The sequence below is a fragment of the Balaenoptera acutorostrata genome, chromosome 11, assembly GCF_949987535.1.
Source record: "Balaenoptera acutorostrata chromosome 11, mBalAcu1.1, whole genome shotgun sequence".
NCBI lineage: Eukaryota > Metazoa > Chordata > Mammalia > Artiodactyla > Balaenopteridae > Balaenoptera > Balaenoptera acutorostrata.
In genome coordinates this window covers 54,924,867-54,950,065 of record NC_080074.1, presented here as the reverse complement: position 1 = coordinate 54,950,065, position 25,199 = coordinate 54,924,867, and the positions used below count along the sequence as shown (strand labels likewise).

Here is a 25,199-nt window from a genome sequence, read left to right as displayed (position 1 = left end):
GGGAGGGCAAGAGGAGCAGATGTGCTGGTGACTTTCCGCTTGCCCCCCACCCTGGAGATGCAATCTTGGCCTGTGTCTGCGCCCTGGCTGACCAACCTCTCTGACCCTCATCCCAGCCAGGCTCATCCAATGGGAGGCCCTGGTAGGAGAAAGCGGGATAGGAAGAAGGAGAAGTCAGAGTATGTCCTCCCATTCTCTCCTGTGGCCCCTGCCTAGGGGCCCTTATCTTGTGGCCCCCTCTCCTGGGCTTGGCTGTAGCATTTCCTCCCTGGACCCTGCAGGCCTAGGGGGCTTCAATGCCCTCCTGGCCTCAATGCTCCTCGCCGGTCCCCTTTCACTCCTTCATTCAGTTGATCCATGCGAGTTGGAGTCTGTCTCCTGCCAGGACCACTAGGGAACAGAAGCCATGAGATAAACGTGGCATCTTATACTCACTTCCACTTACCTGGAAAAATTTTATATTGAAACTGAGAGAGAAGAACAGAAATCCACATAAACCTTAAAAATAAACAGACCTTCCAAAAACAGCCATCTTCAAACTCCAAATACTGCTGCGTTGGCAGGTCACTGTCCTTTGGTCTCCAGAATCTTTAGTGGGAAGACAGGGAGAGGATGCTTAACTAGGGTGACTGGAAACTCCCTCAGGCTCTCCTGCTCTCTGGAATTCACTGATTGCCTGAGGGAGTCAGAGGAGGGGAGGGTCCGACCTCACAGGAGGGCTAGACCAAGCAGCGATGTTGAGGAGAGGCATGTGACCCAGAGGAAGGAGCTGGAGGAATGACAGCATCTTTAGCCCACAGCCCGTGTAGGGAAATCACTCATCCTCTGAGGACATCATGATTAGAGTCCAGTACTTTGTCTGCTTTCAGAATAAAGAGTCGGCCTTTGGCAAAAAGTCCTGCTAGAAGGCCAACATATTTTGTTGCTCAAGGGGCGGAGAAATGTATAACACATATTACAACACTTTTCACAAAGTCTGTAATTTAATATAGACTAAATAACAGATGTGGCCATACCTAAAGTGAGCACATATCAGTCATTTAAAAGAAGAGTAAAACACAAGTCTATCTGATTTCTGGTAATACTGGATAGAGTAAAGGTTAACCACCATCTCTTGCCCCAAATTCCTCTCAGTTGAACCCGGAAGAGAGGAAAATGCAGCCTGTAGGGGCACATGCATAAAATGAGACACTCCTGGGCTTCTGGGAGGGGACACAGGGCAAAGTTACCGAGTAGAAAAGGAACTAGCTGGGGAGTCCTCCCCGGGCCCCTCCAAACACCCATTTCATTCAAATCTCTTTCCTCCCTCCTCATCTCTCTCACATATTATGTCCCTGCTAATAAGCTTTCATCGAAAATCAGGTTCTGAAGTCAAAAAACATTTGGATACTACTAGTTTAGGTTAAACACAAGTATATATACATATATATATATACGTGAACTGCTACTACAGACAAGGAGAAGACCACCCGTATCTTTTAATACCAGCCTGATGAGTCTTCTTAAATGCACTCTTATCCAGATGTAGAAGACTGATCTTTCTCAACATCTAATCCCAAGCAGGATTATTTTATTTCTAAGCATTTAACTTTTTAAAAAAGATTAAAAAATTAAAGGAAGGCATTAAACTTTAGGAAGAACCAGAGGGCTAATCTGCTTACCTGCTGTCCCCAGCATTTGCCACGTACAGCTTCCCCAAAAGGCAAACCACAATGAGGGCTGTGCAACCACCAGATATATTGTATGAACTCCTCTCTCGTTCGATTTGTAGGTCCTGGAGAAGAAGACAAAGTTAGTACTGGACTGTACAGGAACAAAGACTGTCTTAGCCTTGTTCCCTCCACACAGCCCTAAGTTCTGAATACGATTCGAAGAAGGGACAAGAAAATCTTTAGTACTGGCTTTCTATCACCTGGCAAGCATAAAACTGGCATAAAACTGTCACCTACCAGACCATCTGCGGACCAGAGACAGGAAACAAGGGAAGGCAAACAGATATAATCAGACAAAAATGAGAAGAATTAAACCAATTGTATTTAATAAATATCATGGCTTACGGAAAATTCAGTCTTTGTATGGACAGCCTGAGCTGCTGTGGAAAACAGATTAGAAGGGCTAATAATGTCGAGTGCTTGGACCTGAACAATGTTTTTAACCCCAAAGTCTCCAATAAATACATTCCTTTACAGCTAGATGAGACAGGTGACTTGAAGGACTGTGTCCTCAATTCAACTTGGGCAGGAGTCCATCCCCGTCTTACTGATCAAAGATAGAAGCTTCTGAACTCTGAACTGACTTCCTCTTCCCAAGGCCACTAATTCACAAGAGGGACACACACGCATAGTATCAGCCAACCTTCAGTGAGCACTTCCTCTACATCAGGCAGTGCAAGAAGCACTTTACATATAGGATCGCATCTCATTCTCACAACTGTATCATTGACCTCACTGTTCAGATGCAGACAAGTGGGGAACTTGCCCATATTTACCCCGCTGGAGTTTGGATTCCAGTCGGGTTCTCCTCCTCTAAAGCCTAGTACTTATCACCTGCCACCTAATGAGGTCTCCCCAAGGAAATTAAAAATAGAACCACATTCCTATGGACAGAGATGCATCAACCTCCAGACAGATGTCTTTGTGAAATGCTGTGTCAGTGACAGAAGCCAGGGTTCCGTGACCTCAGAAAAATGAGAGTTGAGTTAGGAAAATAAACCGAATGCTGGCCAAAATAATGCCAAATGTTCTCATCGCCATCTATTGTTGGGGCCAAGGAAGACAGGATGAGGGTGGGGTACAGAAGAGGAGGAAATGGTGCCCTGGCTGATTCTGAGGCTGCTGTCGGCTGACCAAGGGCCAGGGCCCGTTTGTGATGCTTAGAAACCCACAGAATTAGAACTCAGCTGCTTCAGCCAGCCTCCTGATGGAAATCGGCGATAATTCAGTAATCTAGCATTTATCGGCAGCTGCTGTGCTCCAGAGGCCAGAGGCGATAACACAAAGTCAGATAAATCACCAAGGAGAAACTGGAAACAGGAGAAGAGCCTGAGCTTTGAAAACAGATTAAGAACACAGTATTGGTCAAAATGTAAGGCGAGAAAAAGTACAAAGACAAGACCTGGGAGAAACTAACATACTGGGAATGAACTGAGTAAAGGGTAAGGGCCAGGGGTGGGGGGAAGGCTGCGGAACCATCGGGAGGGGTAAGAATGAGTGTACTATATGGGATGTGATGGTTTAGAAGAAGGTGAAGAAAAATTCCAAAAAGGGGTTGAGTGAATGACAACATCACGTGCTGCAGACGGGTCAAGCACGAGGACCACCTCCAAAGACCACACTGAATTTTTAAAATTTATTTACAATCTCTGTATAAATTAGCCTAAAGGGGCTGTCATGAGGATTAAATTAGACGGCGTAGATGAGGGGCTTTGGAGACCAGCTAGATTCTCCCCACAGCCTGGATCCCATGACTGAGAGCAGAGACCTTTCTTGCTCAGTGCTAGATCCTCAACACCCATACTGGGCCAAGTAAAAGGTAATTTAATAAATGTCTATTCAATGGGCAAATAAAGAAATGCATTATAAAACGCCTGGGTTTCCAATTATCTCCCCACCATTTTACCTCTGCCTTAACATGAGACCTGTTCCACCATTCATAAATGGAAAGCTTACAACGTGCATAAACACTCACTGAGATAATAATTAAGCAGGAACCCAGGCTTCCAATAACACGCAGTCAGTTGACAGGAATGAATGAATGGTTATTAGAACCCAAGCAGGGATGGCAGGAGGCTGGAGGGTGATGAGGAAGAGGGACACACGTCAGCAGGAAAAGACCGTCACAAGAAAGTGAAAGAGGGGAAAGAAAACATCGAGACGTCAGAAGTTCCGTCTGTTGAACCTCCAAACAGTGCATCAAAACAGAACCAACAACCCTATTCACAAAGGAGTTTGCGGGCAGGTTTATGCAATTTTTTTGCATTTAAATAAATAAAATAAAGTTGATATTATGATAGATACATATTTCATCAAATTAATATAGAAACTGGTATATAAAGCCCACACTCAATACTAACATTTTTAATACACTGGAAAGAACTGCTCTAGCTACAGAAACTATCCTTTCACATCCAGAATCACTATTTGTTTGAATACCTAAAGTCTGAATGAAAGGCAGTTTTGAGTAAAAATCCTTTAAGCACCCAACTGCTTACGGACCGGAGTGTGAATGATGCTTGACAGACTTAAACCATTGGTGCGATCCAAAAAGTACATGGGGTCCACGTGAAAGAGCCGCCCATGTCAAAGAATTCCTCTGGGACTCAGACAAACAAGTTTATTCTGCATCGTAGGTGCGTTACTTATCATGGTTTACATCACCAGAAAATCTGATTATAAAATTATTTCATCCTTTAAAAAAATATCAAGATAGAGTGTTTGACACTAAGATTTTCTGCTCCAGCAGAGTTCACATTTGCCTTTCATTTAGGGGGAAACATTCCAGTTAGCCTGCCCATTGAATGCCTTGTTATGACATTAATAGCGTGAGGCAATATTTTTTTCTAATTGATTTCATCGTTTCTTTCATCTTTTCCTACCTTCCCTCTGCAGTTCCCCCGGCATAAGGAATGCAAATTTGGCAACATTTCCACATAAACAGTGGACCAAAGTCTAGCTATTTTTTACACAAGAAACTTTGCTAACATGCTCATGCTTTCATCACTTCCCGCCTCTGCGTGGTAATAGACATATGCGTGTGCGCTCAGACGCACACTTTAATTACATGTGTGCTCTCTGGGATCACAGTGAAAGGATTTGAAAGATGTGTTTCCACAGACTTCATCCGCCCTGTAGGATTCACTGACATGAAAATATGCTCTTTTATTTCTTCTTCTAAAACTGGGTGTAACTAGAACATATTCTAAAAATAATTGTTCCCCCTCCCCTCCCTAGAAGCCAAAATAGCACATTTTTTTCCGACACCACCTACTCCTCTTTAAAAGATGTTTCACAAAATCTTAGTACTAAAAGGAACATTAAAGGACCATCTGGGTGGTTCTTTTACTACCAGATCAAACATGATAAATGAAGTCAATAAAGATATATTTACTGTTGAATTAACTACCTAATTTCTTCAAACTCTTAACTTTTCCAGTTAGCTTAAGCTTCTCACACTCTACATTAAAAAAAAAAAAAAAAAAATGTATCCCTCAAGAAGTTTGGGTACTTTTTTCAAAAGATTAAGGAAATCATGGAAAAACTGCCCACTGCTTGTGCTAAACAAAGACGGATTTGGAATATCTCCCCCATTTTAGCTGTCATGAACCTCAAGACATAATTCTAGAATAAATTACCAGCAAAACACATGTACATACTATCATTCCTTTTCAAGTATGATCTAAAAGGATCAACTTAAGTGACTCAGAAGATTCCATTAACAAGATAATTGATTTATCTGTTCAATCAAGGGTCCCTCTCAAGGCTGCTTTCTACCTAGCAGAACTGATTTATCCTGTGTTGTATCTGTCTAAATATTACATTTAAGCAAGGTTTATCTCTAAATCAAAGAATGGATCCAATTTTTAAGACTTGGGATTGTATTTTGCTCCTTTTTGTTGCAAGGAAGAATGAGAGCAGTGAAGGGAAAAAAGAATGTGTGTGAAAGGAGACTGATTCAGCAGGAAAGAATTGCAAGAAAGAAAATATATTGCTCAGGATCATTGTAATTTGGTTCGAAAGTCCCACAGATGATGCAGCTCCAGGATCATTCTTTGTTTCCTACCAGTTTCAGGTTGCAAAAGGAAAGCAATATCAAACACCAGAAGGGAGCGAGTGTTGGGTGGTTTCAATAGGACCCGGCACCTCCCCCTAACTGGGTTAAAACATGGTTCTGAGCACATTGCTAATAGCGTCAGTCACAAATAATAAGATTCTGCATGGTTTTAGTATCTGGGCCTGATTTCGGTTTATTCTGAGAAGCCAATCTGTCAGGCAGGCAATGGGGAAGGGAAAAGCCAGCACTGCCTAATATTGCCACCTGCTGGCTGTTGGTGGAATCACATGCTCATTCCTTCTTGGAAGAACTTCCTGTTCTTCTAAAAACAAAGACAAAACAAAAACAAAAAACCTCTAGCTTAAATACAGACAGACCAACAGGTCCACTTACCATGAATATTCTAGTTTTCAAAACCATTAAAATTTATAAACTATAAATTAGCTTTGCATTCGTCCTCCTTTTTCACCATAATGTCACCATATGGTTTTTACCAACAAAGCCAAGCTGAGTGGTATTTCCAACCATTTACTCAGGGACAGTAAGATGTATGCTAGTTTTACAAGTTAAAATGTTGCCATTTTACTCCCTTCATAACAATCAAACCTCCAAAACATTCTTCACTGTGGCGAGGAATCTATACCCACACTGAAAAGGAAATCGGACAGAATTTTGAGATGCTCCTGCCTGTGTCTATAACTCAATTTCTATAGGTAAAAAGGTCATCACTGCTGACTTGCTTCTGATTCCTAGGAGGGCAAAGGTCTCCTGCAACTATACCAACAATGGAAGTGACTTCTGACATGACCCCCCTGTTTTTGGAGGGTATGGAAGTAGGAAGGAGATTGACATCAGGACTTAGAAGACATTTATCTGCTTCATATCTGTCATCCTGAGCCAAGCAACCACCTAAACATAACAGGTGACAAAACTTAGCTGCAGAAGTAGGCATTGTTACAAAGTGTAGTTGGGAAGCAGAAATGCAGTCAGTCAGAAAGTTCCTGAGATCCTGGTCCTTTTGGAAGCGAGGGTTCATTTTCCATGGTGGACACAGGAGGAGCTTGGCCACGCAGCCTTTACTCTGAAGGGAGATCCAAGATGAGATACAATAGGGGACCACAGGGCAGACCCACTTCTGCCAGCATGGCTCAGAGGCCCGCGGTCAGAGGTCACCTCCTCACAAGCCACGTACTGTGCCAGGCAACCCCAGGATCCAAGAGAAGAGGAAAAACAGTGCCTTCAAAGAGGCTTAACGGCATTTGATGAAACTTACCATCTCCTCTTGTTCACAGCATTTCCCCCCCCACCCACTTCTGTTAGCCTTTATTTTTCGACGAGTACCTACTTTTTCCTAGAAATAGATATTATTTATTCTGGTCTGGTGTTCCTGAATCTTTTTATCCAATTTTCTCTTTCAGATAGATATGAACATTCCACTTAATGTCACTCAGCACATTAAAACAAATGAGATACTATCTATCTCTGTGTTTGTATAATGTGACGACAAATACCCCCAGATACAAAATCCAATCTTTTCCTTCTAGACCCCCATGGTGTCTAGAAGAATGCTGGTTATAAAATATAAGTAATTGAGAAGGGAACTGGTGGGAGGTGGGGAGAGAGGAATGACCTCTGATTCTACTTTGCTGAACTGTCATAAATAAGGCAAAACCCCAAACGAAAGGCAAGCTTTGCCTTTAAAGATATTATAAGTTACATTCTGAATCTCAGGAGGGGTCGCTGCAAAGATGTCATCAGTGCGGCAAATTTGAGGCTGAGGTGCTGGGCATGGGGAATTTTTAGGGATTGAAAGTGCAGGAGAAAGCAAGAGAGCCACAAAGCTGAAATGACTGACTTATTCAATATTGAGTTTTCCTATTACAGGGGATCAGAATGGCATAAAACCTGCAATACCTAAAGAACACCTAGAAAGTCAGAAAGTAGCTGGCTGTTGTGAAGAAAAAAAATTAAGAATGGCCGGGAGATTCCAAACCTGCTTTCTTCGGAAAGGTCTAAGGAGGAACCACCAAGGTCAGGCCAACAGAATAAGGAAATCAGCTGTGTGTTGAGCATTTCGAACCAAAGTTTACCTTTAAACCCTGACTCTCAAAACCTAATAGCGAGAAAGGGAGGAAAGAAAAAGTATTTTTTATGAGTTGACAATGGCCTTCCATAGTATGCTATATAATTTCTCTGTCCTAAGTTCTGAAGCTCGACCCAAGCTATTTAATGGCGAAGTCAGGCACTTTTCTGTGACACTGGAGTAGATTTTTCCTGAAGTCCCTGATGAAGCAAAGAAAAAACTAGAGCATCTCTCTATAATTAGGGTAAACATATGACATCATCCAGACAGGGACACTTTCGAGAGTAAAAGGGGACAGTATTAATAACTATTCTGGGCCAACAGGCATCAGCTGGCTCAGTCCCCAGCCGTGCAGGAGGTAGGGCCACACTGCCAAGAACCAGGAGAACCAAGGAATGATGAGTATTCTCACTTAATAAGGCCAAGCACATGGTGCAAAGCCCAGGTAGCAGGCACGCTGGGGGCTAGAGAGACAATCTGGGAAAAACATTAAGTGTGAAGAAGAAGCTATAGGGTGGGGTGGATTAGAAAAGAACAGAATGGCTTAAGGCCCAAAATTCATATTAGGGCACAGCAAGTCATCCACAGGCTGCTTACAGATGGCCTCTCCAAGTCACCTTACAGCATCCCTACCCTTGAAACCTGCATCTAACCACGGTGGACGTCAGCTTGCTGCCTTTGGCCCATCTGGGTTCTCTCCGTGATGTGGGTCTTCACACCAACGGTTGTCTCTGCCCAGAGCACTCTCCCAGCTCCCACGTTCTGTCTGCTTTCCTCCCACTCCCTGACAGCATCGCTTCTCCAGGGAACCCTACTTCATCTCTTTATCCAGATTCCTACCTACTCTGCATTTCTCCTCTCGAGGCCCTTCCCATTTATATTTTATCTGTTTAATATCTGTCTTTGCCTAATTTCTTCCATGCTCTCTTCCCAGTTAGGCCTGGCTTACAGTTGGTTCTCAACAAATATTTATGGATTGAATGAATTGCACAGGAGAGTGAAGTGATGTTTTCGCTGGCAACCAAGTGTCCAAGGAAAATCTCTGGTAATGAACCAGCTAGTGAAAAGTTTTTAAAAATTTAAAAAACAAGAATGGGGCTCTTTACTAAGTATTTTTCTGAATGAGCCTCTCAAGTACAGTAGTTGCTAGGAACACTGCGCCATTAATGGGCAGAAACAGTGTGAGATCCGTGTAGAGGCTTGACTCAATGTGACATTGGCCTCTAGTGGATAAAGTGGAGAATACAGCAGTTCGAAGTGAGAGATACCTCATAGTACTAGCAATTACCGAAGGAAATAAAAAAGCCAAAATTTCTTCTGTTTTTTTTCACTTCTGTCATGTAAGCTGACTTTTTCTCCCATTAGGGACACGGTCCACCGTCAAATTTTTACCTCAATTAAATATTTAGCTTTCTGAGCATCCATGTTTAGAAACAGCTATTCACATCAGAGCTTCCATGATAGAGGGAGATTTTTTATACCAAGCCCAAGGAGGAATCAATTTTACTACCTTGATTCCTTTTTTCCTAAATAATCTTTTCTAGCCTCCTGGTGTTTTTCTTGGGATTGAAGGCTCCCAGATACTCCTGAGATGGAGGTGCATTTTAAACCACCTGCTACTCAAAGGGTAAATATGTGACAAGGAGAGAAACGTTGGAACCAAAGAAGAAATGAGTTAAAGTGAGGAGAGACTGCAAATTAGAGGCATGAGTATATGAACAATTTTTTGCCTTGTAAACAAATCAGACGACACTGTTTAATATTATTTACTTTTCTCCTCTCATTAGCACTCAACCTGACATCGTGAGATCCTGGAATGTGCACGGTGTGGACATTCAATTCTGCAGAGATGCTTCTAGCTGCTCTTGCTCTACCTAAGAGCTTGTCATCACTTTTTAATCTCCAGGTTTTAAGGATACTACTGCCCACTCACCTTACTCTAGTCCTTATAACATCTTTACACATCTCCTACTGTATCTGCATGCAGGATGCTGCTTGGGAGGGAAAATCTTTGGAACCCAAATAATTGCCTCAGTATAAAGTGAGCTCAAGGGGGTGGCACAGAAGAGACCTTCTATGGGCATTCTCACCGGGCAGAGGGACAAGCAGGGGACACTGGGAGGGCAGTTTAGTGTGTTCTCAGGAGGGAGGCTGAATCCCTTGATCAGACATATTCAAATTTAAATGTACAAACAAATCCACGTTCCCAAGTAAAACAAATAATTCTTGGATACTGGCCCCTACTTGCTTTAAGCAGTGGGAACCGCACTGCCAATCATGGGAAAATAGCTGTTCTCAGATTAGATCTGTACAGCAAGGGTACTTCTGAGCACTTCACTAAAAGCTCCATTTCCCCAAACACCTGGAATTCGTACACACGTGTAAAACAGATGGCAACCGAGCTCACAGTTTCAATTAAGTTCAATCCTACCAGCTGGCATCCATAAGAGTTGGCAGAAAGAGAAGCAATATGCATCCATTTAATAAGCCTATCACCTCATGCACTATCCCTCTTCCATCTTCTTTTACACCTTTGCCAGCACTGGATGCTAGAACTCTCTTGCTGCCCACTTCTTTTGAGAATGGAAGCCCTGCTGTAAAAGGAGAAGACAGAGGGGACCATGCAGCAAGCGGACAGGTCAGGGACATGCCCTTCCAGGGAACTTTCTAAGAAACAAGTATGTGGCTGAAGTGACCACCCGGGCCCCTGCTGCCCTAGAGTCTTCAGTGATACCTACCATTTCCTTGAATGCGCTTTCAAGAGCCCCGATGACGAGGCACTCGTGCGGGATCTTCTTCTCGGTGAAGAAGCGCGTGGGCGGGGTGCTGGGGGAGCCGGGGGCGCCCACCCCGCCGCGGAGCGAGGCCGCGCGGGTCAGAGTTCGGCTGTTCGCGGGTGTGTGGTCGGGCTCCTCGCCCAGGCAGGTGGGCGGCAGCACGGCCGAGTTCTTCAGGATCTCCACGATGTCCTGCAGCTGCTCAGTGACGTGGTGCTGCAGCAGGCGGGATGCCACCACAGCAGCCCCGGACCCCGCGTGACCGTCAAACAGCGACCAGTAGTGGCAGGAAACGCCTTCTGATTCCTGCGGGAGGAGGGCGACAAGGACGAGTGAGAAACGCAGTGGCCACTGCCCCAGGGTGAGGGCGCGACACCTCCGGGGGTCAGCGCGTCCATCTGGTTGTCTGTCTGCAAACAACGGGGGTCCAAACAGAGCAAAACACTTAGGGAAGGGTCCCCAGATTCATCGTTGCTGTTACCACCACCCCAGGGAGAAAGTGGTCCCTGCCTGTCCACCCAGGGCAGGAGTCCAAGTCACCACCCGCTCAGTTGGGGTGAGATCTACTTTAATTTGATGTGCAGAAGGGAGAGGTAAAACTCCATACAAACAGGTAGGTCTTTACAGTTTCAACACCTAACTCCTCACCTCCCTTCTGCTGCAACCCCCAAGCAGGTTTGACCTGGAGTCTTTGCAAAAAGTTAGGTCTTTTTTACAGATTCTTCAAGGGGAGATAAGTAGACCCATTTCCCCCTCATAGGGCTTTTACACTCTCAGATAATTGCCCCATCTGCTTATGTCTACATCCTGAATTTGTAGAACATGTTTTTCCCTTGAACACCCAGTCTAGTCCAACCTTCACAAGATGCAGTCAATTCAAATCTCCTCTTCATGTTTCCTACTCCCCTCAGTTTTCCAGCTGTCACTCAGCATCTTGGCTTTCTCTTCCTACCCTAAAGCTACGTGCAGCCCATGTTCCCTCATCTACCACAGATCTTGTACCTGCTGGTTGATTTTGAGACTATTTCAAGATGAACACTTTTAAAAACCATGTTTGAATCACATATGCCTAAGATCTTAGCTATAGGGGGGAAAAAAAAGCAGCTCCATTACGGTGTAGCTAGAGGGATAAGATATTAAATACTGATATTAACTAGGTAAGGTGCATATAACATCCACTACTGACAACTAGGCTTATCTAGCCTGCAGCAATAAATGTTGAGTTCTTTTTTTTTTAGTTGAAGCCATTATATAAAGTTCTTTTGGTCTATCTTACTTTTTTAATTGAAGGTATTTGACCTATAACATTGTATAAATTTAAGGTACAACATGCTTATTTGATACATTTATATATTGTGATATAGTTGCCATCATAGCAATAGCTAGCATCTCTGTAGTTGTGTGTTTTTTTTGTGGTTAGAATAATTAAGATCTAATCTCCTAGCAAATTTGATTATTATAATACAATATTGTTGTCTGCATTCACTGTACTGTGCATTATATCTCTAGGACTTTTTTACTACTCCTTGCAAGTTTGTACTTTTACTCAACAACTCTCCTTATCCCCCCCATCCTCCGGTCCCTGGTAACCACCATTTTGGTCATTCTTAGAATGATGCTGGAAGATACTGTGTACTTAGGGTGACATATGCCATTACTCTATTTGTGCCCTTTAAAACTTTGTTTTTACTCGATTCTGTGCTAGATGCTTAGAGATAAAATAGTCTTTTTTTTTTTTTTTTTGGTCAACAAATATTTACTGAGCACTCTTTCTATGACAGGCACAAAAGTAGGCAGTGGGAATGAAAGACTAGATGAAAGATATAGAGACAGGGTCTGATTTTAAGAATCCAGCAGAGGAGACAGACACTGATCATATAATCACACAAATAAATGTAAGATCATAATTCTGGTGAGGGTGACAAAGTGTTGTGAGGCCAGCCTGCAAAGGGACATATTGGAGGAGGCTTCCTGAGGACATGAGGACCAGGCTGAGGACCACTGGAAATTCACAAGATAAGGAGGGGAAAGCAGAGAACACCAGGCAGCAGCAACAGCAGGTGCAAAGGCTCCGCGGTAGAAGGTGTGTGATGAGCAAGAGGAGACTGGATCATGGCCATGTGGCTGAACAGGGCACAGAGGCAGGAAAGGAGGGAGATGACATGAGACTGAAGAAGGAGGTAGTAGTTAGACCACTCAGTCCTTCCAGGACACATGAAGGATCTTGGCTTAAGCTTAAGAGTAACAGAAAGCCATTGATTGAAGTGGGAGTTAGAAAATTGATTTGTATTTTTAAAAGATCATTCAAGCTGAAGGTGAGAAGATGGCGGTGGGAAGACGCAGAGTTCGCGTCACCCCACAACTAGGGCACCTGCCAGACGCTGGTGGGGGACCCCGATGCCCAAGGAGATGGAAAGAACCCCCCATCGAACCGGTAGGACATGGGGGGACTGAAGGGGGAGCAGAAGTGGAGGCTGGACAGGACCGGTGTGGCTGAGAGCGGGGAGGGGTTCTGGGAACCATCCAGTGCCTGGAAGGACCCTCAGGGGCTCGGATCAGGGCGGAGCGCACCCAGCGTTTCCCCTGCCCCACTGGCTGGGGAAGTCTGCCCGGCTCTCAGGCCGGGTCCTATGCCCTCAGAAGTCCCCTCTGGACCGGGTTGGTCCTGGGGGCATAGGAGAGAGGCCGGGAGAGAACAGGAGAGGCAGTGCCCTCTGGGACACAAGGAGCAGGAGAGGAGCAGAGGACGTCTGCCCCACCCACTTGGGCCCAGGGAGCCTGCTGAGCTCCTAGGCTGGTCCCCCACCCTCCAAAGCCCCCTCCAGGCCGCGTAGGCCCTGGGAGCATAGGAGGGAGGCCAGGAAGACCAGGAGAGGTAGGTGGCAGGAGACCTCTGGGACCAGAGGAGCAGGAGAGGAGGGCGTTTGCCCCACCCACTCAAGCCCAGGAAGCCTGCTGGGCTTCCAGGTGAGGTCCCTTGCCCTCTGAGACCAGAGGCAGGAGGCACGCCTGGGCCCCTTCTGTTCCGTTGAGGCTAAGCCCCATCCCCCCACAGCTCCCAGGGCCTTTTCCAGCCCTGTGGGTCCTAAGCATAGGCCCCGCCCACCACCCAAACCCCGCCCCTGCTTAGGCCCCACCCTCCACAGCCAAGGCCTTTTCCACCTCTTTTTTTTTTCTCCTCCTCTTTTTTATTACTGTGGTTCTGTTTTACCTTCTAGTTGTTATTTCACCTATATTTTTATTTTTATTTTTTTCCTAACATATCTGTTAGTTTCCTCACCTAATTTTATTTTTTACTTTGTTATTGTTCTCCTTTTTTTTTTTTTCTTTTTTGCCACCCTGTGCAGCTTGCAGCATCTTGGTTCATGAGCCGGGGGTTGGCCCAAAGCTCCTGTGGTGGGAGCTCTGAGTCTGAACCACTGGACTAACAGAGAACCTCAGACCCCAGCAAATATTCATCAGAGTGAGGTCTCCCAGATGTCCTCATCTCAGCACCAGGACCCAGCACTACCCAACAGCCAACAAACTCTGGTGTTGGAAGCCTAAGGCCCAACAACCAGTAAGATAGGAACACAATCCCACTCATTAAAAAAAGAAAGAAAAAAAAAGAGACAGCAAAAAATATGTCACAGATGAAGGAGCAAGGTAAAAATCTACAAGACCAAATAAATGAAGACGAAATACGCAATCTACCTGAAAAAGAATTCAGAGTAATTATAGTAAAGATGATCCAGAATCTCAGAAATAGAATGGAGGCATGGATTGAGAAAATACAAGAAATGTTTAACAAAGATCTAGAAGAACTAAAGAACAAACAAACAGAGATGAACCACACAATAAGTGAAATGAAAAACACACTAGAAGGAATCAATAACAGAATAACTGAGGCAGAAGAACGAATAAGTGAGCTGGAAGACAAAATGGTGGAAATAACTGCCAAGGAGCAGAATAAAGAAAAAAGAATGAAAAGAATTGAAGACAATCTCAGAGACCTCTGGGACAACACTAAATGCACCAACATTCGAATTATAGGGGTCTCAGAAGAAGAAGAGAAAAAGAAAGGGTCTGAGAACCTGCTGTATAGAAAAATTTTTAAATAAATTAAGAAAAAGAAAAAAGAAAAAGAAAGGGTCTGAGAAAATATTTGAACACATTACAGTGGAAAACTTCCCTAACATGGCAAAGGAAATGGTCACCCAAGGCCAGGAAGCACACAGTCCCATACAGGATAAAACACACCAAGACACATATTAATCAAACTAACAAAAATTAAATTCAAAGAAAAAATATTGGGGCTTCCCTGGTGGCATAGTGGTTGAGAATTTGCCTGCCAATGCAGGGGACACGGGTTCGAGCCCTGGTCTGGGAAGATCCCACATGCCGCGGAGCGACTAAGCCCGCGAGCCACAATTGCTGAGCCTGCGCGTCTGGAGCCTGTGCTCTGCAACAAGAGAGGCCATGACAGTGAGAGGCCCACACACCGCGATGAAGAGTGGCCCCCACTTGCCACAACTAGAGAAAGCCCTCGCACAGAAACGAAGACCCAACACAGCCATGAATAAATAAATAAATAAATAAAATTTAAAAAAAATATTAAAAGCACAAGGGAAAAACAAAAAATAACATACAAAGGAATCCCCATAAGGTTATCAGCTGATTTTTCAGCAGAAACTCTGCAGGCCAGAAGGGAGGGGCAGGATATACTTAAAGTGATGAAAGAGAAAAACCTACAACCAAGATTACTCTGCCCAGCAAGGATCTCATTCAGATTTGATGGAGAAATCAAAAGCTTTTCAGACAAACAAAAGCTAACAGAATTCAGCACCACCAAACCAGATTTACAATAAATGCTAAAGAAACTTCTCTAGGCAGGAAACACAAGAGAAGAAAAAGACCCACAAAAACAAACCCAAAACAATTAAGAAAATGGTAAAAGGAACATACATATCAATAATAACCTTGAATGTAAATGGATTAAATGCCCCAACCAAAAGACACAGGCTGGCTGAATAGACACAAAAACAAGACCCATATATATGCTGTCTACAAGAGACCCACTTCAGACCTAGGGACACATACAGACAGAAAGTGAGGGGATGGGAAAAGATATTCCATGCAAATGGAAATCAAAAGAAAGCTGGAGTAGCAATACTTGTATCAGATAAAATAGACTTTAAAATAAAGACTGTTACAAGAGATAAGGACACTACACAGTGATCAAGAGATCAATCCAAGAAGAAGATATAACAATTATAAATGTTTATGCACCCCACATAGGAGCACCTGAATACATAAGGCAAATGCTAACAACCATGAAAGGGGAAATCGACAGTAACACAATAGTAGTAGGGGACTTTAACACCCCACTTACACCAATGGATAGATCATCCAAACAGAAAATAAACAAGGAAACACAAGCTTTAAATGACACAATAGACCAGATAGATTTGATATTTATAGAACATTCCACCCGAAAGTGGCAGAGTACACTTTCTTCTCAAGTGCACACGGATATGCATTCTTCAGGATAGATCACATCTTGGGTCACAAATCAAGCCTCGGAAAATTTAAGAAAATTGAAATCATATCCAGCATCTTTTCTGACCACAACACTATGAGATTGGAAATCAGTTATAGGAAAAAAACTGTAAAAACCACAAATACATGGAGTCTAAACAGTGCACTACTAAATAACCAAGAGATCACTGAAGAAATCAAAGAAGAAATAAAAAAATACATAGAAACAAATGACAATGAAAACTCAATGACCTAAAACCTATGGGACGCAGCAAAAGCAGTTCTAAGACGGAAGCTATAGCATTTCAATCTCACCTCAAGAAACAAGAAAAATCTCAAATAAACAATCTAACACTACACCTAAAGCAACTAGAGAAAGAAGAACAAAGAAAACCCAAAGTTAGAAGGAAAGAAATCATAAAGATCAGAGCAGAAATAAATGAAACAGAAATGAAGAAAACAATATCAAAGATCAATAATACTAAAAGCTGGTTCTTTGAGAAGGTAAACAAAATTGACAAACCCTTATCCAGACTCATCAAGAAAAACAGGGAGAGGACATAAATCAATAAAATTAGAAATGAAAAAGGAGAAATCACAACTGACACTGCAGAAATACAAAGGATTATAAGAGACTACTACAAACAACTATATGCCAATAAAATGGACAACCACGAACAAATGGACAAATTCTTTGAAAGGTAAAATTTTCCAAGACTGAACCAGGAAGAATTAAAAAATATAAACAGACCTATCACAAGTACTGAAATTGAAACTGTAACTAAAAATCTTCCAACAAACAAAAGTCCAGGACCAGATGGCTTCACAGGTGAATTATTTCAAACATTTAGAGAAGAGCTAACACCGATCCTTCTCAAACTCTTCCAAAATACAGCAGAGGGAGGAACACTCCTAAATTCATTCTACGAAGCCACCATCACCCTGATACCAAAACCAGACAAAGATAAAACAAAAAAAGAAAATTATAGACCAATATCACTTATGAACATAGATGCCAAAATCCTGAATAAAATACTAGCAAACAGAATCCAACAACATATTAAAAGGATCATACACCATGATCAAGTGGGCTTTATCCCAGGGATGCAAAGATTCTTCAGTATACGCAAGTCAATCAATGTGATATACCCTATTAACAAATTAAGGAATAAAAACCATATGATCATCTCAATAGATGCAGAAAAAGCTTTTGACAAAATTCAACACCCATTTATGATAAAAACTCTCCAGAAAATGGGCATAGAGGGAACCTACCTCAACATAATAAAGGCCATATATGACAAACCCACAAGCATCATTCTCAACGGTGAAAAACTGAAAGCATTTCCACTAAGATCAGGAACAAGACAAGGATATCCACTCTCGCCACTCTTATTCAACATAGTTTTGGAAATCCTAGCCATGGCAAACAGAGAAGAAAAAGAAACAGAAGGGATACAAATTGGAAAAGAAGTAAAACTGCCACTGTTTGCAGATGACATGATACTAGACACAGAAAATCCTAAAGATGCCACCAAAACCTACTAGAACTAATCAATGAATTTGGTAAGGTTGCAGAATACAAAATTAATGCACAGAAATCTCTGGTATTCCTATACACTAACAAGGAAAAATCATAAAGAGAAATTAAGGAAACAATCCCATTTGCCATCGCAACAAAAAGAATCAAATACCTAGGAATAAACCTATCTAAGGAGGCGAAAGACCTGTACTCAGAAAACTATAAAACACTGATGAAAGAAATCAAAGATGACACAAACAGATGTATGTTCTTGGACTGGAAGAATCAATATTGTGAAAATGACTATACTACCCAAAGCAATCTACAGATTCAATGCAATCCCTATCAAACTACCAATGGCATTTTTCACAGAATTAGAACAAAAATTTTACAATTCGTATGGAAACACAAAAGACCTCAAATAGCCAAAGCAATGTTGAGGAAGAAAAATGGAGCTGGAGGAATCAGGCTCCCTGACTTCAAACTATATTACAAAGCTACAGTAATCAAGATACTATGATAGTGGCACAAAAACAGAAATATAGATCAATGGTACGGGATAGAAAGCCCAGAGATAAACCCACGCACATATGGTCACCTAATTTATGACAACGGAGGCAGGAACATACAATGGAGAAAAGACAGCCTCTTCAATAAAGGGTGCTGGGAAAACTGGACAGCTACATGTAAAAGAATGAAATTAGAACACTACCCAATACCATACACAAAAATAAACTCAAAATGGATTAAAGACCTAAATGTAAGGCCAGACACTATAAAACTCTTAGAAAAAAGTATAGGCAGAACACTCTGTGACATAAATCACAGCAAGATGCTTTTTGACCCACCTCCTAGAGTAATGGAAATAAAAACAAAAATAAACAAATGGGACCTAATGAAACTTAAAAGCTTTTGCACAGCAAAGGAAGCCATAAACAAGACGAAAAGACAACCCTCAGAATGGGAGAAAATATTTGCAAATTAAACAACAGACCAAGGATTAATCTCCAAAACATACAAACAGCTCATGGAGCTCAATACCAAAAAAACAAACAATTCAATTAAAAAATGGGCAGAAGACCTAAATAGACATTTCACCAGAGAAGACATACAGATGGCCAAGAGGCACATGAAAAGATGCTCAACATCACTAATTATTAGAGAAATGCAAATCAAAACTACAATGAAAATGGTCAGAATGGCCATTATCAAAAAATGTAGAAACAATAAATGCTGGAAAGGGTGTGCTGTAAAGGGAACCCCCCTGCACTGTTGATGGGAATGTAAATTGATACAGCCACTATGGAGAACAGTATGGAGGTTCCTCAAAAAACTAAAAATAGAAATACCATATGACCCAGCAATCCCACTACTGGGCATATACCCTGAGAAAATCATAATTCAAAAAGAGTCATGTACCACAATGTTCATTGCAGCTCTATTTACAATAATCAGGACATGGAAGCAACCTAAGTGTCCATCAACAGATGAATGGATAAAGAAGATGTGGCACATATATACAATGGAATATTACTCAGCCATAAAAAGAAATGAAATTGAGGTATTTGTAGTGAGGTGGATGGACCTAGAGTCTGTCATACAGAGTGAAGTAAGTCAGAAAGAGGAAAACAAATACTGTATGCTAACAGTTATATATGGAATCTAAAAAAAAAAAAGAAAAATGGTACTGATGAACCTAGTTGCAGGGCAGAAATAAAGAGGTAGACATAGAAAATGGACTTGAGGACACGGGGTGGGAGGGGGAAGCTGGGGCAAAGTGAGAGTAGCATCAACATATATACACTACCAAATGTCAAACAGATAGCTAGTGGGAAGCAGCCACATAGCACAGGGAGATCAGCTCAGTGCTTTGTGATGACCTAGAGGGGTGGGATAGGGAGGGTGGGAGGGAGTCTCAAGAGGGAGGGGATATGGGGATATATGTATGCATATGGCTGATTCACTTTGTTGCACAACAGAAACTAACCCAGTATTGTGAAGCCATTATACTCCAGTAAAGATCTATTTAAAAAAAAAAAAAAAAAAAAAAAAAGGGCTTCCCTGGTGGCGCAGTGGTTGAGAATCTGCCTGCTAATGCAGGGGACACGGGTTCGAGCCCTGGCCTGGGAAGATCCCACATGCCGCGGAGCGGCTGGGCCCGTGAGCCACAACTGCTGAGCCTGCGCGTCTGGAGCCTGTGCTCCGCAACGAGAGAGGCCGCGACGGTGAGAGGCCCGCGCATCGCGATGAAGAGTGGCCCCCGCTTGCCACAACTGGAGAAAGCCCTCGCACAGAAACGAAGACCCAACACAGCCAAAATCAATCAATCAATCAATCAATCAAAACATACGCATCTGATTCAAGATCCTCATTAAAAAAAAAAAAAAAAAAAAAAATTATAAAAAAAAAAAAAAAAAAAAAGTCATTCAAGCTAAGCTGTGAGGATTAGGATGGAATAAAGGGTGAAAGTGAGGATGTCAGTTAGGAGGTAAATACCACCCTAATAAGACACAATCAAATCCAGGCAGGAAGAAACACTTATGAATGACTAAAAGCACCGTAAAGAGAAGGAACAAGCACATTATCTCAGAGGAAAGTTAAGTGGAAAAAACAATGACCTAAGGATTAGAAGATCTGGACTCAAATGGCATCTTCAATACCAGTCAGCTGAGTGGGAGACAGAGCAAGGAGAAGAAGGCAGTCCAGGCCCTGGACCCTGTCTGGGTCACTCTAGAGCTGGACATCCCTGTTGCTTAACATCTCTGTGCCATGGTTTCCTAGGAACTAAAAGGCAGGTGATAGCAACCTTATGGCAGAGGGGTACTGGGGAGGTTAGGAGGTAATTTATGCCTCGTCAGTAGCTAAGTAACACATCTGGAGCAAGCGGGCACACGCACGCGTGTGTGTGCGCATGTGCGTGTGTGTGTGTGTAGGTGTATGCATGTGCGTGTGTCTGTGTGCATGCGCGTGTGTATGTGTATGTGGTGTGTGCGCGTATGCGTGTGTGCGTGCGTGTATGCATGTGCGTGTGTGCACATGTGCATGTGTATGCGTGTGTGTGTGCGTGTGTGTGCGTGTGGCGTTAGGGGCACTGCTATCATTACCATTACAATATGATCTCAGGTAAGTCATTTTCTGGGCTTCAGTTCTTCACCAAAATGGCGGGGGTGAGGGAACTTCTTTAGAAGACTCTGATGCCTCTGCTAATCCTGCAAGTTCAATGTCTAAGAAGGACAGACCAGTGTGGGCTGGGGAAGTGGGGGAGAGGTGGACCTTGAAGACAGGACAAGTAGAATTTGGATGGACTGAGAGGTGATATGGCAGCCCAGGAGAGCAAAGTACCAGGAGGCTCAGGTGATGGGGCTGATTCTGGTAGATGCTCATGCAGGGTCTATCCTCCCTTCCTCCTCACTACTGATTCTGTTTGGGATGGCAACATAGCCACTAAAAATACAGCCCAGACTCCCTCGCAGCTGTGTGGTCACATAGCCTTACTCTGGCCAATGAGCTGCAAGAAGAAGTGTCCTGGGTGGACACTTCCAGATTTCTTGACAAAAAGGACAACTCAATGGGCCTGGTCTTTTCCCCTTTATCCTTCCCCCTTTCTTCCTGCCTGGGTCACAGTAGTGACACCTGGAGGTAGCATAACCCTCTTGCCAAAAAGGCTGAAAGCTGCAGCCCAGGGTGTGGGGCAGGAGGTCAGAAGGAGCCTGGGTCCTTGAGGTCTGGCTGTAGATGCTGCACAGGCCCTGGGCAAGCTGTCACATGGGCTTCGTGACATTTCGATGAGCCACTGTTGTGAGATTCTGTAACAAGAGCTGGGCACGTGGAGAAGCAAGGGTGCATAGTATCCTGGGACTTGTGGCATACGTGGCAGGAAGGAGGAGCCCACATAAGTAAGGCACAAGCACAGAAAAGAATCTGAAGTAGGTAGAAGTGGATATCCACTGGGAATAAACCTGAACCCCCAGGCAAATGTTCTTAATTTAGGGCATCTGTGGATAGAATTCAGAGAGTCCATGAATCCATCTTTATTTCCACAGACCTCTGAAATTTGTCATTTCCCCGTATCGTGAATGTAAGGCAACACAGCACAGCGGTATCAGCAGTATCTGTGACTCGGTCGCCAATAGAAATAGCATTGCCCGTCTGCACATTCTGAGTTATCATCTATGCTCATCACTACTTTGCAAGGATTGCCAACCCCACCGCTAGCTCCTGCTACTTGCTGCATTAGTAAAGTACATATTGCCATATTACATCCCCACAAATAGGGAAAAGCGGCAAAGGGAAAGGATTCCTTGCTCATCACATCCAATTCCCCAAAGGGCCCAAGGCCACCTGAATGAAACCTATGCACACAGTCCTTCTATACCTGATTAAATTAAAATCCAGCAAACATCTCTGAGGAAGCTGCAGCAGGGTCAGGCGAGGGATGGGATAGCAGCAGTCATGTCAGTGTCTGGGCACAGATTCTGTGACACCAAACTTTACCATGTTTCCAGAGTCATGATTTGAATCAAAGAAGATCAAGCCCCATGAAATAACGAGCCACACGGCCATGGAATGCTACATTTTAAAAAAGCAACTCTGTAATTTTTCTGACAAGTAATCCAACCATTTCCTTCAACAACGCAGAGCATTCTGCAGCTACCGAAACCACCACCAGCTGACAAAATATCTGGGGAATTTTTAAACAGTCCCGAGGCAGCTTGGTTGAGGGACTTCTGACGTGGGGCTCAGAAGGGCTCAACATTCTCCTTTTGAGAACACCTCTGCACAGTGCTATAAAGTCTGGTACAGCAAATTTTTAAAATGCAATTAATAATTTTCACAGCTAAAACTTGTAAGACATAATTTTTTCCATAAAGAAAGTTTCTTTCCACAAATCAAGTGTAGGCTGAATAAATCCAGCACAGGTTGATGCAGCGGCCAAGCCCAGACCCATTAAAAGCAGTGTCTCTGAAGGTGGCGCCCCACCATTCGTCTTCTTTAAAGCTTCCCAGGGGGTTCTAACAAGCAGTCACAGTTGAGAACCCCTGGTCTAATGGAAAGGGGGCTGCTAAGCCATCAGGAGACCTACATTCTAGCCCCAAATCTGCCATGGGTTCAGTGTACGACCTTGGATGAGTCACTTACATCTCCCTAAACTGATCAGACCAGTGGTATCCAAACTGTGTTCCTTAGTTCTGAATAGGTGCCTTAGGAAAGAGGAAGGTTAGTGGCTGTTGAAGTGATGAGTCCCTATGACTATTATTCCAACCAGAGCAGCACAGTTTCATCAGTTATAAACATCAGGGTTTTGCAAAAGATTTTGGATAAAAGAATTCGACAGTTTAAAATAAAATTTTGAAAGCCTCTGAACTAGATAAAACCAAGCCCGTCAAGAGATTTCAAAACCTTCACCTGTCCTCCTATGGCAGGAACTTCAAATGCGTGATATATTGTGTGGGGAAATAAACACAAAGCGGGCTCTCACCACACACTCTGATGCCAGCTCAGCTATGAGAGTCTAAAAGACCACAAAGGCACAGACACAGCCAGTTACGGCCCTAGAGCACCCTTCCCATCATTTGACAGGCGATATTCTAAATGCTTTACAAATATCCGCTCATTTAATCCTTACTACAATCCGATGAATAACCACCCTAGGAGGTGTGGTTACTATCCCCATTTTACAGGAGGAAAACGAGGGACGGAGAGGGTAACCACTCCAGGTTACCATCTATTAAGCCATGCAGCTGGGATCAGAATCCACGCTCTAACCACCCGGCATTCCGCCCAGCCCTGGAGGGAAAGCTTGCCCTGACGGGACACCTGGCTCACGAATCCACTTCTCCACTCTGGAACCTGAGTTTTTCAAAAAACACAAAATCTGATCACTGTCTTTTACCAGCCTAACAACCTGCCCTGCAGGCTGACTCCAGGCTATGAGCCCAGGTTTGCAGGCTCTGATTCTCTCTCCACATTCCATCTCTTACCCCAAATCCCACCCACGCAAAACTACAATGCTTGAGTGCCTTGCTCAAAAACGGGGGAAAAGTGCTGTTATAGGTACTAAAACTGAGGTGTTTTTCCTTCTTTTGCATGGTGTATTTTTTATTTGATATTTAATGTTTTTCAAAGTAAAGAAAAATTCAAAACTTAAAACAAAAAAAACTACAATGCTTGCAGCTCTCAACAAACCACCACTACCCCTCCCCCTCCGCCTCCCCCCCCCACCTGTCTTTTAGTCATCACCTTAACTGTCACCTCCTCCTGGAAGCCCCCACTGCCCCCTGTGCCCACCCTGACTGCAGCATTCATCATATTGTCTGTGACTGTCTGTCCACGTGCTTGGGCAATGGTGGATTGAAAGAAAGAATATTCTGCGAAAAGGGCGCAACTAATAGGCAATGCAGGTGAAAAGAGCAATATATATAAATATATATATATATGGAGGCCCATGGGGACAGTGACCTGATTAAGGCTGACCTTGAGGGTCAGGTTCAGGTCCAGGTGAGGTTCTGGAGTCCAGCAAGGCAGACCAGGAGCCCCAGTTTGCTGCCTCGGGGCACGAGGAGTAAGGAGATGCCTCCGCCCCTGAAAAGTGCTGAGAGCCGGGCTGAGGGAGCACGGATGCCGACGCGTTCTGCAGGCGCACCGGCGAAAAGGAAGCACCAGAATTTAAGGGGCTCACAGAGGTCTATCCTGAGGCAAAGAGGGCCTAGATCAGGGTAGTACCACTGGGCCAGGAGAGAGGACTTCATGAGACATTTCAAGGAGAAATACGAGGTTGGAGTGGGCTATGTGGTGTTTGAAATGGGACCGAGACATTAACAGAGAATTCAGATCTACTTTTGAAAGTATCGTGATCAAACAGGACATGCCATACATTTATTCTGAAACGGATACGAGGACCCGATTCTCCCTCACCCTCTTCTTGACTCGAAACGGTGCCATTGGCTGCTTTCAGGTAAGAGTGCACGGTGTGAGGCATAAAGTCACATCTGAGAAACCTGAGGGGTGAGCACCTCCTCAATGTCACACCAGCATCAAGGGACTACACTGATGTCAGGGGTCTGAGCTGGGAATAAGGCAGCTGGGGCTGGAGCTGGGAATCTACGAGAGAGGACTGAAAAATCCCAACTTACATGAACACAGTGCTTTCAAAGCATCGCAAGTCTGCAATTTCATCGCAAATACACCTGTATCCCGTCACGGCATAGAACCTTCCATCACCCCCTACTGCTCTTAAAGTACTTTTCCGTCTTCTGGACGCTCGCGTGGGCTCACGGGCTCTGCATGATCTAGGTGCTGCTCCTCTCTTGCTCCTTGTCAGTGGTCGGGAATGCTCTCGTCCTCTCTCTTCTAACTCTGCCTCACTTGTAAGACTGTAAGGGTCATGTTCTTCTTCTGCCTTCATCTTTGGCCCTCTGCTTGGAGAACTGCTTATCCTTCAGTTTTCAGTGGAAGCACCACCTCCCCACCAAGCCTGCCTGGACCACCTCAGCCCCTGTACATCCCCTACAACAGTGTTTATCCCACTGGT

General features: G+C 43.7%; 1 protein-coding gene across 3 annotated transcripts in view; it reads right to left on the bottom strand.

Annotated features, from left to right (window-relative positions):
* PPM1H (protein phosphatase, Mg2+/Mn2+ dependent 1H) overlaps positions 1-25,199 on the bottom strand; it is a 275,326-nt gene that overhangs the window by 130,707 nt on the left and 119,420 nt on the right. For all 3 annotated transcript variants that reach the window (XM_057556258.1, XM_057556257.1, XM_007179815.2), the window contains exons 3-4: positions 10,591-10,935; positions 1,662-1,774 (exon numbers count right to left, since the gene is read on the bottom strand). In XM_057556258.1, coding sequence (XP_057412241.1) covers positions 1,662-1,774; positions 10,591-10,935 — 458 coding nt within the window. The remainder of the gene's footprint in view (positions 1-1,661; positions 1,775-10,590; positions 10,936-25,199) is intronic.